General features: G+C 38.2%; 2 protein-coding genes across 3 annotated transcripts; one reads left to right on the top strand and one right to left on the bottom strand.

Annotated features, from left to right (window-relative positions):
• Positions 1-2942: 2942 nt before the first annotated feature.
• On the top strand, positions 2943-9697 carry paf1 (PAF1 homolog, Paf1/RNA polymerase II complex component). Of its 2 annotated transcripts, none has more exons than XM_042486519.1 (14): positions 2943-3162; positions 4351-4380; positions 4829-4921; positions 5005-5126; positions 5237-5303; positions 5388-5489; positions 6207-6312; positions 6952-7020; positions 7234-7337; positions 7424-7540; positions 7653-7781; positions 8027-8132; positions 8681-8765; positions 8902-9697. In XM_042486519.1, the coding sequence occupies exons 1-14, from the start codon at positions 3116-3118 to the stop codon at positions 9333-9335; spliced, it is 1611 nt and encodes a 536-aa protein (XP_042342453.1). In that variant the 5' UTR covers positions 2943-3115; the 3' UTR covers positions 9336-9697. The 2 variants fall into 2 exon arrangements, with proteins under 2 accessions (XP_042342453.1, XP_042342451.1); XM_042486517.1 differs by having other exon boundaries at positions 4348-4380.
• A 244-nt stretch (positions 9698-9941) lies between these two features.
• On the bottom strand, positions 9942-13245 carry LOC121943112 (glia maturation factor beta-like). The gene is made up of 7 exons (XM_042486520.1): positions 13108-13245; positions 12574-12670; positions 12384-12433; positions 12243-12292; positions 12051-12133; positions 10390-10463; positions 9942-10124 (listed from the first exon to the last, which is right to left on the bottom strand). Exons 1-7 carry the CDS (start codon positions 13108-13110, stop codon positions 10053-10055), a joined length of 429 nt encoding a protein of 142 aa, XP_042342454.1. The 5' UTR covers positions 13111-13245; the 3' UTR covers positions 9942-10052.
• Between the last annotated feature and the right edge of the window lie 1246 nt (positions 13246-14491).

The raw sequence follows: 14491 nt of genomic DNA, 5'->3' as shown, positions 1-14491 counted from the left end.
AGTGGTCTGGAGTTGTGTGGACATAGCTAATTGGAAGTTATTCTTGTGTGCACACACAGGATTGCTCATATGCATGTATTTGCTGTCATCTCCTTTAGTCAGGCGGCCTTCTCTGAGCATCATCACTGCAGAGTTCGTTCTCCCTCGCTGCGCATGTTTGATCATTTGTCCCCATTCCACTCTGATTCAGAGCCACCTTTCAGACTCTCTCTGAATGTCATACTGTGATATATTCCTATCACATTTGAGGACAAAAAAATGCTGGGGTCTTTTTCTTAAATAGGTGGGATGATAATTTTCCACGTGTATATATCCTATCCTTAAAGGTATGCATTATATCAAGTTACATATGGTTTGGTCCCAAAAACTCTATAATTTTTTTAATGCCGAGTGACTAGTTCCAGCTACTGTAACACAGCAGGTTATATTCATCATTTCTTCTCTGATTTATTGATTATTTGGTAAAGAAAAGGGGAATGTATTCATGGGAATCTTACCTTAAGTCAAAAGCCAAGGCCAAGAGTTTGAATGTTAGGCCAATGGAACCTCACATACATGCCAACCTTAAGTTTGTATGCACAACTTTTGTTCACTTTTATGTCAATGTTATATGTGAGGGAGTCTGGAAATTGTTGTCAATCATTGTCAGTCATGAGACCTCTCCACAAACCTGGATTTTATTTTGTATTTGAATTTTTTTTACTTAAACGTTGATGTCAAAATTTGTCCTACTGACTGAAAGCTTATGGAATACCGGATGAGAATTGGCAACAAAAAAATGGCGATCCTTTCTATGGTCAAACACTGTGCCATACCTGAGTTGCCAATCCCATATACCACTGCGTTGTCTCATCTTCATGGTTTTACCTATCAGTGGGCTGACGGCATGAAATGTATGAAACATAAAAACAAGGTGGTTGTGGTCTAGTGGCCAAAGTAAAAAAAAAAAAAAAGGCTTGAAAAGACGTCACGGTGACAGGCAAATTATGAAAAGAGATTGCATTTCTTTGAAGATGTCAGTATTCTTCTTTGGCACATTACCACTACAACTCATAACCTGTATTAAAATGTATAGATGGTGGAATTTGTTATTGAATGTCAGAGAGATTATAAAGATACTACATAAGAGATGGCAAAGTACTAAAAGTGGATTTTAATTGTGTAAAAAGATTCATAAAACAGAATAAAAATAAGATCAAATTTACTATTTTGTTTGTATTATATTTACCATTGTGTTGGCAGAGGGATATTGAACAGAAATCAGCTGTAATAAAGTAATTTTAGTATAACTCGCCTTGTGTTTTCATTTACTTTTTTTTTTATTGTGTGTGCAATTTTCAGTTGCTATAGTATTGCCACACACCATGTAATACTGATGCTACTTCCATGTAACTGCAGTCAGTGAAGTTAGTTTTAAGTTGGGTATTCAACAGATGTTCACTTTAGACACTTTTAATAAAGTATCAAAAATTAATACTACTTAAATCACACTATTTTTTTTCAATAGCTTCAGCTGACTGAAAAATATGCTAAACTGATTGCATGTATTGCACACATTCTAAATTTGTGCGCTATACATTTCTGGTCCAGACCTTTGAATCTGCTCATTCAACCGAGTTCGAGTTGAAACAGAATGTAACAAGTCGTCAGTTCTGTCTGATATCCGGCAAGGTATTTCCACGATTATTGTGTTGTGCGTTTTTAAACTTGCATAAATATTTTAATAGAGAAGAAACAGCAGTTTCCTAAATAGATACCTAACTACTAATACTTAAAATCAAAATGCATCAAAACACGGGACATACAGTATCTCTTCTAATGGGATGTTAGTGCTTCTTTCAATGTTATGTTAATTTTTTATGGACATTTCATGATTTTTCTACTCAATTGCTTTCATGTAATGTGACTAGCTACTTAAATTTAATACCTAAATATATCACAACACAGCACACTCCTCGTCATATGAGATAATATTTTTGGTGCTTCTTTTATTTTATATACATCTTTTAATGGAAACTATGATTTTTTTTCTAAATAACTTCCATGTACTTCCAGGACATACCCCATCATACAGGGTCTTAGTGTTTTCTCTATTCTTTTTGAATATTCTGTTGAAAAAATATGATTTACTTTAATGAATTCTATGAAACCTGACCCAGTGACTGAAATGTAATACCAAAATGTATCACAATACAGGATATACCTCCTCACACAGGGTATTAGTGCTTTTCTATTTTATATAAATGTTTTTTTTTAGGGAAAATTAGCTCTTTGGGTTATTATTAGCTTGAAAATTATTTGTCTAATGTCAACCACATCTTGAACTCCTTATCAGAAAATAGATTTTGCTCAGTTGTTAACAAATATGCCAATGTTATATCCAGTAAATTAAACAAAAGCTAAATTCATACGTTTAACCTTTTGAAACCTAAATGGATGTCACTTTTTTGTGTTTCATTTAGATGCCTTACAGAAATATTTAAACCATTGAACTTGAGAGAATCAGTTTCAGTTCTTTTGAAAACAAAGGGGGAAAGGCAAGACTTGCCAAGAAATGTCACAATAAATTGCAAAGAAAAATTGGTCCATTAAAAAAAATATTTAAAAAAAAAAAAAAAAAAAAAAGAACAAAAAAGAGATTTTCTGAGGAAAATGTCTAAGGGAAAGAGAAAATCTACACCAAGGCATTTTTGTCAGGGTTTGCTTTTGGAGTTTTTTTTTTTTACTCATTTTATTACTAAGACAAGGCTTCCAACGTTGTTTTGTATTAATATTCTACATAAATGTAAATATTTTTTAAGTTCAAGTTTTTGTTAGTGTGTAAACTCCACTCCGTTGAAGATTGAACGCGTCGCATGCCGGGGCAGCAGGGGTCGCTCATCATGAAGTAAAGCCTCCTCAGGTCCGTGAATTTCCGGGTCATCATCCTGGTTTATCATGGATGTATCGCCGGGTCGAAATAAAAATGCTATTCACATTCTGATTTAAGTGTAATTTAAAAGTTGTCTATAGTTAAAATTTGGCCAAACATTTTGGCTTTCATCGGGCGTATTTTTGTTTAATATCTGTGCAAACAAATAAATTCGCTTTCAGTCGTAAGCAGTTTGGCGTAAGCATGGCTCCAACGATTCAGACACAATCTCAACGAGAAGACGGCCACAGGTTAGTAAAAAAATGTTTATTCTTATTTTTATTTGACACGGTTGATAAACTAGCGGCTGTCTACGTTGGATAATTTATGTCAATATTAACATCTACGAATCGTTAGCAGTAGCTTATTTAGTGGCTGAGTTATCGTTTGTGTACAACATTAGCTAACATTGCTAGTTAGTTAGCCATCCGAAGAAACAAGCAAGCGTCAAGTTAACCGACGGTAACCTGCTTGCTAAAGTATGTTAGCACGCTAAAATTACTAACGCTAGCGTAAAGGGACATCATAAGTTAAGTGAATTTGGTCATTCGGTCAGTTTCAGTAACCTTAAGTTGTTGTAGAGGGGCGTTAGTTGCCTAACATTGTGTGAATGGTAGCTTAACGCTAAAGATAGCCAGGGTGAACCGGTCCAAGTGCCATCAGTAAGGCAGTAACGCTTGGCAGAACAATATTGATTTGCATTAACTACAGTGTGCAGAGCTTTAAGATGTATCATTTAATAAATCTTATTAAATTCTTGTGACAAATAAAACACTCTAAACTCATCAGGGACTTTTCTTTGTTTACCAGCGGAAGAAGAAAGGCTGACTTTACGACCTCATTTATTTTTTTTGTCTTGAACCCTCCCTCCTTTACACATGACCATATTATTCTTTTTTTTTTTTATTATTTATTTATGAATATTCACACTAAATGTAGACATTAAAGTCAATGCAACTGGCAAACAGTATGGGGAAGAGAGCTCTAACCAAAACAAACAGCTTATTATGAGTGTTTGACAGCCTACAAAATTTAATAAACGTGCACATCACACACACACACACACACACACACACACACACACACAAGAGCACTTGACACAGACAGTATTTAGCAGCAGGTAAATACAATGACTGCTTCTCCAAATACACTGTATACAACAGTGGACATTGCTAGATTTTAAAAACTTACCCACTGATGTTTGGAAAAATAAGCTGACAATGAAATCCTAGTATAATCCCAAAAAAAATACAAAATACAATGATTTAAAATTGTGTGTCCCTCCCCTAAGTAAAAAAAAAGTTCTTCCCAAGTGTCTTCTAGGTTCAGAAATAACAGTTCCTTAGAGGAAGCTTCTTACAACATTTACAGTGCTTGTAATACAAGAATGAGAAATGTATAGTGAAATCTGACAAAATGTTTGTTTTGTCTTCTAGTAGGCCCTCCTCTCATCGAACTGTTCCAGAGAGGTAAGTAAGTTAAGCACTGTTAAATATTTATTAAAGCATTTTAAAGCATGTATGGGTCTTGCCCCAAATTACATTTCTGAAATGCTGACCCCTAATGAGCCAGCGTGCAGCCTCAGCTCCTCAGCTTGGGGCCTCCTAGTCATTCCAAAATCGAGGCTCAAATGTATTCTTGTTGACTTTTAGTACATGCATTTTGTTCTTGACTTTTATAGACCTTTCTTTGTTTGGCATGTTTGCTAATGTTTATTTTATTATTCCATGAGTTCCTGCCTTTGCTCTGTCTGTCAAAGCACTTCGTAAACAATTGTTTTTGAATGTGCTATATAAATTAAGTTATTAATATTATTATTATTATTACGTACAGTATTTTTGAGTGTGCCACTAAGGTATGCAAAAGTGTCTGAGTAGCCTAAGCTGTGTATGTCCTGTACTTTTGTGCCCATATCAGGTCAGGGGTGGTCTGTCGAGTGAAGTACTGCAACAGCCTGCCCGACATCCCTTTTGACCCCAAATTCATCACATATCCATTTGATCAGCACAGGTAAACATCCTGCCTCTCCATCCACACAATACACGCTGATGAACATGTGCTCATCTTGACATTTGTTTTTCTGTGTGTGGCAGGTTTGTACAGTATAAAGCCACTTCTCTGGAGAAGCAGCACAAGCATGAGCTCCTGACTGAGCCAGACCTTGGGGTCACCATCGATCTCATCAACCCAGACACCTACCGCATTGACCCCAACAGTTAGTCTCACCTTGCTGTTACGTGTCAAAACCTATCCTTAATTTTTTTCACATACTATTTTGTTTAATCAAATGTCTGTGTAGACTAAACCAATCTTTTATATTGCTAGTACTGTTGGATCCCGCTGATGAAAAACTTTTGGAGGAGGACATCCAGGCTCCATCCAGTTCAAAGAGGTAAGGCTGCTTAACAGGCAGCTCCATGTTGTTTTAAATTCACATGGTGATTTTCTGTTTAAACATTATCCTCTTCTCTACAAGGTCACAGCAGCATGCCAAGGTGGTCCCGTGGATGAGAAAGACAGAATATATTTCTACAGAGTTTAACAGATATGGCGTTTCCAACGAGAAAGTGGAAGTCAAGTAAGTGGGCTTAGTGTGTTCACTTTGAAATGACCTGATGGTAGACGATTTTGTGCGTGCGTAATAGGCTTGGACAGTATCGAGGCATTTAGATATACTGGGGTATTTAGGAATCCTGTAGGAATGTTTTTCAATACTATCATAAACCCAGGCACTCCTCTATTAAACTAATACAGAGACTCTGTATTGAGCCCAAACAGTCTATGATTGAGGCAATTTCTTGTAGTGGCCAAGAGGTCATTCTCAACTGGTGGAACAGGCAGCTGAGCTCAGAAATATGGCAACTGCAAGTGGTAGGGATGACGTTACATGGCTAGTAAATAAAGAAAAATGACTCTGCCCCTTGTAGGGAGTATTGCCACACATAACTATGACTTTATTCAGTGGGCTGAAAACTAAAGATGTGTTGAAGAAAATCATGTGGCTAATAAATAGAGACGAGCAACAAGTGTCATCAGGTTCTCCAGCAAGAGGGCTGCTCATTATTAGCAAGATTTGTCTCAGTAGGCTCATTAGAAACATAGCATTGTAGGCTTGACAGTGGCATACATGTCAAAATGACTTCTATCACCAATAGCTCAGCTTTTGCATTTTTTTAAAAACATAAATTACCATCATGTACCGTATACCCAGCTGAAATGTCAGAAAGGTATAAAGAAAGGAAAAATATATACATCATTGAGTCTATTGTGTAACTTTGATGTGCTTTGTGTTTAGGATCGGTGTATCCGTCAAACAGCAGTTTACAGAGGAAGAAATCTACAAAGACAGGGACAGCCAGATTTCTGCTATTGAGAAAACATTTGAAGATGCACAGAAACAGGTAAGTGACTGATAAGAATACTGGTATTAGTGGGGTTTTAGGAGCATTCTGTGAACACGTATAAGGTGCATTCTGAAAATGCATCTCAGTTCATTGTTTTTTTTTTTTTTTTTTTTTTTACCACAGTTTGAGACACCCTGCTTCTTCCCTTTTTACAGTCAGCTCTGTGCGTTGTCATTAATGCGTTGTGCACAAACGAAAAGTTTTCATGGCCGTGGAGAGATGCGTGTCCAAAAGTAAAGCCCTCATTTCTAGTTGGAGGCAGAAATGCGCATACTTTAAAACATCATTTAAGACTGATATCAACAGGTTTTTGGATATGAGCAAATATCGCAACGCTTAACCGTGCAACAAGGTGGTTTAAGTAATGAAAGAGGGAGGCTTGTGTTCCTGGAACATTTTGTGCATGTAAATATAGTTGTTGTTTAACAGCCTTAACATTTCATGTAACTTCAGAGTAGATTGGACAGAAGTTATAGCAGTTTCTTCAGCTGTTGTTTTGTTGTCACTCTGTGCAGTCCTCCTGTATGTAATGGATAGCTGTCAGATGCAATTAGCACATTCACCCAAAATGCAATAGTGTTTTGGCCAATTGAAAAACGTGCTATGTTTTGTGAACTTGTTGTGGTTTGTCTCCAGATTTCGCAGCACTACAGTAAACCCAGAGTTACTCCTGTGGAGATTCTACCTGTGTTCCCAGACTTCAAGGTGAGCTCTTATTTCACTCAGCTTATGACTTGAAGAGTCTCTGTGTCACAGGCCTCATAATAGTAGAAGTGCCGGGAGGGGAACAGATGTCACAAATACTTCACAATAAAATACAGCAAATATATATTCTATAGTAAACAACAATCTACTGTTGCTCCCATAGTTTGTTTTAGTCTGCAGATTTATATTTTATGCACTTTTTCTTTTCTCCAGATGTGGATCAACCCATGTGCTCAGGTCATCTTTGACTCTGATCCTGCGCCGAAAGACATGTCAGGACCAGCAGGAGTGGAAATGATGTCTCAGGCCATGATCAGGTGTCTACAAAATATCTGTTGCATAGATGTGTGTTTAAGCTGTATCATTTCTGCATCAGCCCTAATTTCATGTCTCTTCATTACAGAGGTATGATGGATGAGGAAGGAAATCAGTTTGTGGCCTACTTCCTGCCCAATGAAGAAACAATTCGCAAGCGCAAGAGAGACTGCGATGAGGGCATGGACTATATGCCTGAGGATCTGTATGTGAAACTATTACTTTAAGAAAATCACACATTTCAAAATCACCTTGATGCTTAGGTTAGCTTGTTTTAAGTTGTATACTATAAAGGCATTTTATTTTCTGTGTTTCAGGTATGATTACAAGATAGCCAGGGAGTACAACTGGAACGTGAAGAACAAGGCCAGCAAAGGTTATGAGGAGAACTACTTCTTCATCTTTAGAGATGGAGATGGTGTTTACTACAATGAGCTGGAGACAAGGTAACTCACTGAGCAGAGAGGAGACTTTTTGATGTTCCTCAACGTGAAGCAAGGATGTTGTGCAGTTTACAAATGTAACTGCAGCTGCTGTGTTTAGATCAAGCCTAATTTAGATTGTTATGTGAAAGAAATAAGAAATTAAGACAATTTGGTGTATATTGGTCATGCACAAACCAAACTGCACTAGGGCTCTCATGGGATGCTGATAGGACTTGTCCTCTGACAGCTTGTCTTCTGTCTTGCAGGGTGCGTCTGAGCAAGAGGAGAGCCAAGGCCGGAGCCCAGTCCACCACAAACGCCGTGCTGGTGTGTAAGCACAGAGAGATGAACGAGAAAGAGCTGGAAGCCCAGGTGAGTGCATTTGTTACTTTCCTCTTTTTGCTGATGTTAGTTAGACCAAACTTTTACTTCTCTTGCAGGTAATTGTATCTCTTATTGTACAGCACTTTGCTTTTTAAGAAACTTGCAATAAGACTAGTGACTGAACTATTGTTATTTTCCTGATTTGAACTAAAGGGTGCTGTTTACTTTGATACCTCATATTGATTTAAAAATCACAGAAGTTTAGAAAACTGTATTTGTTAAAGATTAAATATAGATTATTGCGATTACGGGAGCTGGAATTATGTTTGAAGAGTTTAAGAGTTTAAATCTGATATGTTTAAATAACGTTGGGCAAGAAAATTAATGTTAATAATTTGTAAAGTGTACAAGTATTGTTCCAGGTCTGTTCATGTTATATGCCGTGAATGGTCAAAGAAAATGTATTATGGGTCCTTGAAAAGTCATGGTTAAGTTTGAACATTTTGTCTATAAAAATTAGTGGGAACTCTGAAGCTTGTACTCTTGGTCAGTTTTATTGTTCTGATGTGTGATTCCCTTTTGGTTGTGATATTTAGGAAGCCCGTAAAGCTCAACTGGAGAACCATGAGCCAGAAGATGAGGAGGAAGACATGGACATGGATAAGGACTTACAGGACTCAGGTTAGTTTTCGTGTATTCTCATCCACCACAGTTCTTACCACTTCATTTTGATTTATTTGGCTACCAGCTGGTGCACTGGTGACAGGTCTTCATCAGTTTCTGTTTTTGCCTGTGACACTTGAATTGCTTTCTTCAGGTGATGAGAAGGACAAGGGCAGCGGCAGCGAGGCAGAGAACTCTGGTAGTGAATCTGAAAGGGAAGATGAAGACCGGGAACAGAGAGGAGAGGAGGATGAAGAGGACGAGGACAGACAGAAGCGGAGGAGGAAGGCAAGCGGCAGTGGAAGCGAGAGCGGCGAGGAGAGGACCAGAGAAATGCGAGACGAGGAAGAGATCTTCGGCAGTGACGATGACAGCGACGACAACGAGAACAACAAGAACTCGGCCAGGAGCAGCGGGGAGGAGGGGAGCGGGAGCGAGGATGAGGGAGGGAACAGAGGAGGCAGCAGGAGTCGCAGTGCTTCTCCAGCACACAGCGACCGCAGCAGTGACCACTCAGGGACCCGGGCTCAGAGCGGAAGTGGGAGTGAGAGAGGATCGGACTCCAGTGACGCCAGTGACAGTGAATAAGAGCTGTGGTCCAGACAGCACGGTATTGGCCACCTTTCTTATCTGTATATTCAGCTCCAAACACGGCAGTGTTGCCCTGTTGCTGACCGCTACATTAATATTAGCTCCGTCTGGGGATGTAATTTCTTATGATTGCAGATATCAAGTGAAATTTGTGTGCGAGATGCTCATTGGTTTTGGACCAGGGCCATCTCTCTCCAATTTTAATTGTAGATTTAACTCTCAAACCAATAGCTATTTGTACACCATTCTTTTGTTTTTGTCTGTCAGATATTTAGTGTCCTTATCCCTCTGCTTTTGATTTGTCATTGTGTTACGGCTTTGAAACTGATATTAAAATGCAGGTGACATTTTGTAACAAACACAGTCGTCAGAGATTGTTGTTTTCCCTCTTCAACAGATTTTGGGAAACCTCTTAATAATCCCATAAACATAGTCATGGTCACATAGCTCAAAGAAGTAAGGGAGGTCATTTGCGCTTGATTTAAAAACTATTAAATAATTGATTTTAGTTGATGCTCAGTCCAGACTTTTGTTGGGAAACAAAATGAGGTAGTTCATGTCTAAAATGATTGTTTCATCGCTAAACTGACGATTCAAAACATCTTTTTATACAGAAAATCTTTTTAATAGCAATAACATGCTCAACAACAGAAAATTAACATCCACGGGCATGTTTCGCAAAGAAAAAGTACTGCTTGTTTTCAAGATGAATATTCAGTGAAACAGCGCCAGACGCCCCTTCAGCCACTCTTCTGTCAACTCGTCAGTACTCCTTATTTCAAAGATCTTGGAGTAAAGCAGAGAAAAACATCACATTCAAAATGTGAATAATAAAACCTCATAAAAGCTGAAAGAAGTTTGGAGGTATTAATTCCTTAATACCGAAGCTAGTTGCTTATAAATCAAGGTAGGGAATCAAAACAAACAGTGCATCTCAAGTAAGAATAACCTGATAAACAAGTTGCCAACCAACTTAACATTCAATAAGTGTCCCATTATAATGCACTGCAGTTACAATAAACTACACACCACATCATTTTAAGATCATTACCTTTGTGAGCCCTGCAGCTTTGACCAGTTCATTCTTGCTGCCTGCGTACATCATGTTTTGTTCTGTCTTGCATCCTGTCAAAATGAAATTTTTTTCCAAGTGATTATGTACGTTGACCTCATTCCTCAACAAATTAAAAAAAAAGCCCCCTCCATTACTATAACACATTTCAAGTACATTAAAGAGCAGACACCTGTTAGTTTGGCTGTTAAAGGAACACCACAAATCACCATCTGTATGTCCATTAGTCATGATGTGTTAGCTTGAATTGACAAAGTAAACTTTGTGCTTCTCCCATGCCTACACAGAAAACAATCAACATATTTATTTACTGATTGACTGGGGACCATATTTAACAACAGCAAAAATTAACTTATATCAAAATATCTGTCTACAAACTCAGCGTAATCCAAGTCTCATTTATCCAGTTGCGTGCTCAGTACTTCTCCAACACGTGCATTTTCGCTAAAACCGTACTATTTAAAACCATAGACACTAAAAAATAATGGTCATAGCTATCGTGACGTCACCCACTGGTTTCCTGAACACCCCCGTTTTGAAGTGGAGAGTCAATTTTAGTCGTTGCGTTGTTACAGGGTGTGTGTGTGTTACGAAGCACCTCCATTTAACATCATCTAAAGTTTGTATTTGATCATAGAAACATCTATGCTCTTAATCAATGGCCGGGGCCCACTTATACATCACATTTCACCATGCCATTGCATCCCTGTGTGCATTGCAATTCATATAAAGCTATAGCATCAGCTAACTAACCTAATGACACAGTGTCACTGGAAAAAAACAAAACACATCATTGGAGAGCTGAAAAAAAAGTTGAGGCCTGCTCAACTTTTGTTTGTGGCGCGTCACACTTGTCAGCAGCAACAAGTGTCAGGTGTCAGTATGTAGCGTCATGTCAGCTTCCATTGAAAATTAATTGTAGTGTGAGTGCGCTCTAGTGTGAACACAGCATTAGTAGCAAAGTACACCATCAGCAGACAGCCTGTCAATCAAAGCAGCTCACTCTCAATTATGTGTAACTTTAAGCCTCAATAAAATGTAAACGGGTGAGATATATAAAAATTTGCCCCCATAGAGTTGACATGAACAGAGAAATTAAGCTATAGAAACCAAAACCATTTTTCTGTACCGTGCTATAAACATATCTATTTCTGCTGTACAGTTGGGCATTTTAACATGGGTGTCTGTGTCTATGGAGATCGACTCGCTTCTGGAGCTGGCCTCAAGTGGCCATTCAAAGAACTGCTGCTTTTTGGCACTTTACTGATGTGTTCATTTTTCAACCCTGTAGATCAATGATGGTTTAAAACTGAACTGAAAATTATCTATGCTCCCTTCAAAGCCAGACTGCATTACTAATTGCAAAAAAATGCATGGACAGGATCAATGAGACTTGGATTATACTGCACCAGTTGTGTGACAACTTGTAAACAGATGTTAGTTTTGCTGTTATTTTCTGTGGAGGCAGGCAAGAAAAACAAAGTTGTCTTCACAAACTCAGGGTAACGCGGCATGAATAATTTATATACAAATGGTCATTTTGTGGGTTAAGTGTTCCTTTAAGTTATTCTATTATTCAGAAAAACAGGAGAGAGATCACTTTTGGATTAAGACGATTTGAAGATACTGTAATCGCTTACCCGTTGGACTGGAGAATATGAAACAGAGAGGGTACGACACCCTCCCATCATCATGGTTTAATTTGTAGCTGTAGACAATGTATGTGCAATACTGTCAAAGAATTTAAAATTTTTGTCACAGTTAAAACTCTGATACAATTTGTGTGAATTCAAGGGTTTTGCTATTTTCATAAGATTACGTAAGAAGGATATCTGGGTTGATGAGCTGGAATTTCATTGCTCAAGTCCTCCAGTGAGATGTCCTAAAAGACAGATTTTTAACAAAGAATGAACCAACAAACATCCTCACCCCCCGAGTAAGGAGAAAAAAAACAATCACAAAATTTGACTTACCTCATGTTCTTCATCAAGGACAATAAGCTGTTTCTCCATGTCTATTTTCACTTAGAAATAAAAATTATCAGTAAGGCACATGGTTCTGTTTCATATTTGTTGATGCACTGGTATTTGTATGGGATTTGAAATGTGTGTTGTGGAGGTATACATGTCACAACAACATTCATAATAAGCATGTGATACTTACTTACAATGGCAGCATTGGTGGTCTCCTTTCGAAATCTGAACTTTTTCAATAAAGCAGTCACGCTTTCATCCACTTCACACACAACCAGAGTCCCTGACTGCAAAATGGCATTAAAAAAGAAGAGAGAAATCACCCGAAATGTGTCAGTCAGGGAAACATTAAAATAGCTCCTGTGCTTCTGGAAAACAAAGTTATGTGTATTGGTTTACACGCCAGATATAGAAACAAAGAAAAGGGGTAAAAGACATCTGCTCAATCTGTTCATATGCTGAGGTCTCTATCCGCCTTCCATGGATGCATTAAAGATTCATAACATTATTCTGACATATTGAGGGCGGGAAATGTTTTTGCTGCAACATGCAAGAATGTAGTTTCCTGTGTGAAAGAGCGCGGGGGATGGGCGACTTGTGTCGCAATGGCATAGTGAAAAATATATATATATATACACATACATATGAATGACAGTTTATCAAATGCAGTGGATTTCAACAGAAAAGCGAAATATTTCAAGCAATTGCATCAGTTTTTACCTACCATTCTCAAAACGGATCCTTTCTGCCTGTCTGTCTTCCGAGCGACACTTCCTTGTTGAAACAAACTCGCGTCAAACTGACAGCAACTCTCCGACTGTCGAGATCCTCCCTGAGATTTCAGAGGGGGGATCTGCTGGAGCACGCACCGCTGCTGCTTCCTGTATTCAACAGCACAAGACGAAACCGGTATGCAAGCTCAGCCCAGTGTTTGAAAACAGTGTGACGCCTGTGTAATGCATGAAGGAAGAGAATGCATAAGAGACACGTGAATCTTAGTTTGACAGAAGAGATTGTGTTTAATATATCGATACTGTTTGCGTTGAACAGGCTCAGTTTACCATATATAATTTAACATAACAACTACTGTAGTATCGCTGGCGCGATTAGGGTTACTCTCACTTCCTGTTATCATACAGGAATGAACACACAACGGAACTTTTGAGGCTCGAAAGTTTCCTGTTTTCCAGTGGACTAAGAAAATCTATCTAATTATATGCAGTAAGAAGTAGGCTACTTACGCATTAAAAGTAATATAAAAAAATGCTCCTGTCACAGTATCTCATCACTGCTCTCTGCTGGTGGAAACTTTGCGCATGTTGCAACTCTGACCCCACCCCATTCATGTGCCTGTTTGGCTTGATGTACATCTACCTACATACCCTCTATGGTACGCACTATGATCCCAGTTGGTAAAAAAATGTTTGGGGTGTTTTTTTGTCTTAAAATAGACCAAGTAAACATAATTAAGAGACATTTTCAAAAAATATTATTTTTTTAGTAGTTTTTAGGGTTCGTTGCCATATGGCAACACCATACCATAATGGAAAGTAATGAAAACATGAGTTTTGTTTAAAATTGTATGTAACATTTATTTTAAAACTCATGTTATAGTATAAACAATCCCCAGTAGCCTGAACAGGGTTAGGGTCAAGATGTTACCCATTTTACACTCTCTTACTGGTAATACCTGTCACTTCACTTTCATCCTCACTGTCCTCCCTCTCCTCACTGTCTCCATTGCCCTCACTGTCTCTGTCCTCACTGTCCCCACTGTCCTCATTCTCTGGCTCATAATCTTCATCGGTCTCACTGTCTTCATCACTCTCACTCTGTGTTTCCAGCAGCTCATTTTCCTCGTCACTGAATTCTTTGTCATCTTCACTATCATCTAGTGGGAGGGCTAGTTCAGCCTTTTTCCGCGATGTACCATAAAAAAAATTTGCATTCATTCTGTAAATGGAAGAAAGATGTGTCAAATATCATCATATGCAATGTGGAAAGGACTCACAAAGTGCATTATTATAGTTTAGAGACTATAGAAGATCAGTGTACACAATGCAATTGCAAAGTAGGCCTATATACAAAATGTTATCAACATGCCAGGC

Source organism: Plectropomus leopardus, chromosome 5, assembly GCF_008729295.1.
Source record: "Plectropomus leopardus isolate mb chromosome 5, YSFRI_Pleo_2.0, whole genome shotgun sequence".
NCBI classification, from domain to species: domain Eukaryota; kingdom Metazoa; phylum Chordata; class Actinopteri; order Perciformes; family Serranidae; genus Plectropomus; species Plectropomus leopardus.
Note: the sequence above shows the minus strand (reverse complement) of the source record. Positions and strands in the feature narration are given on the sequence as shown.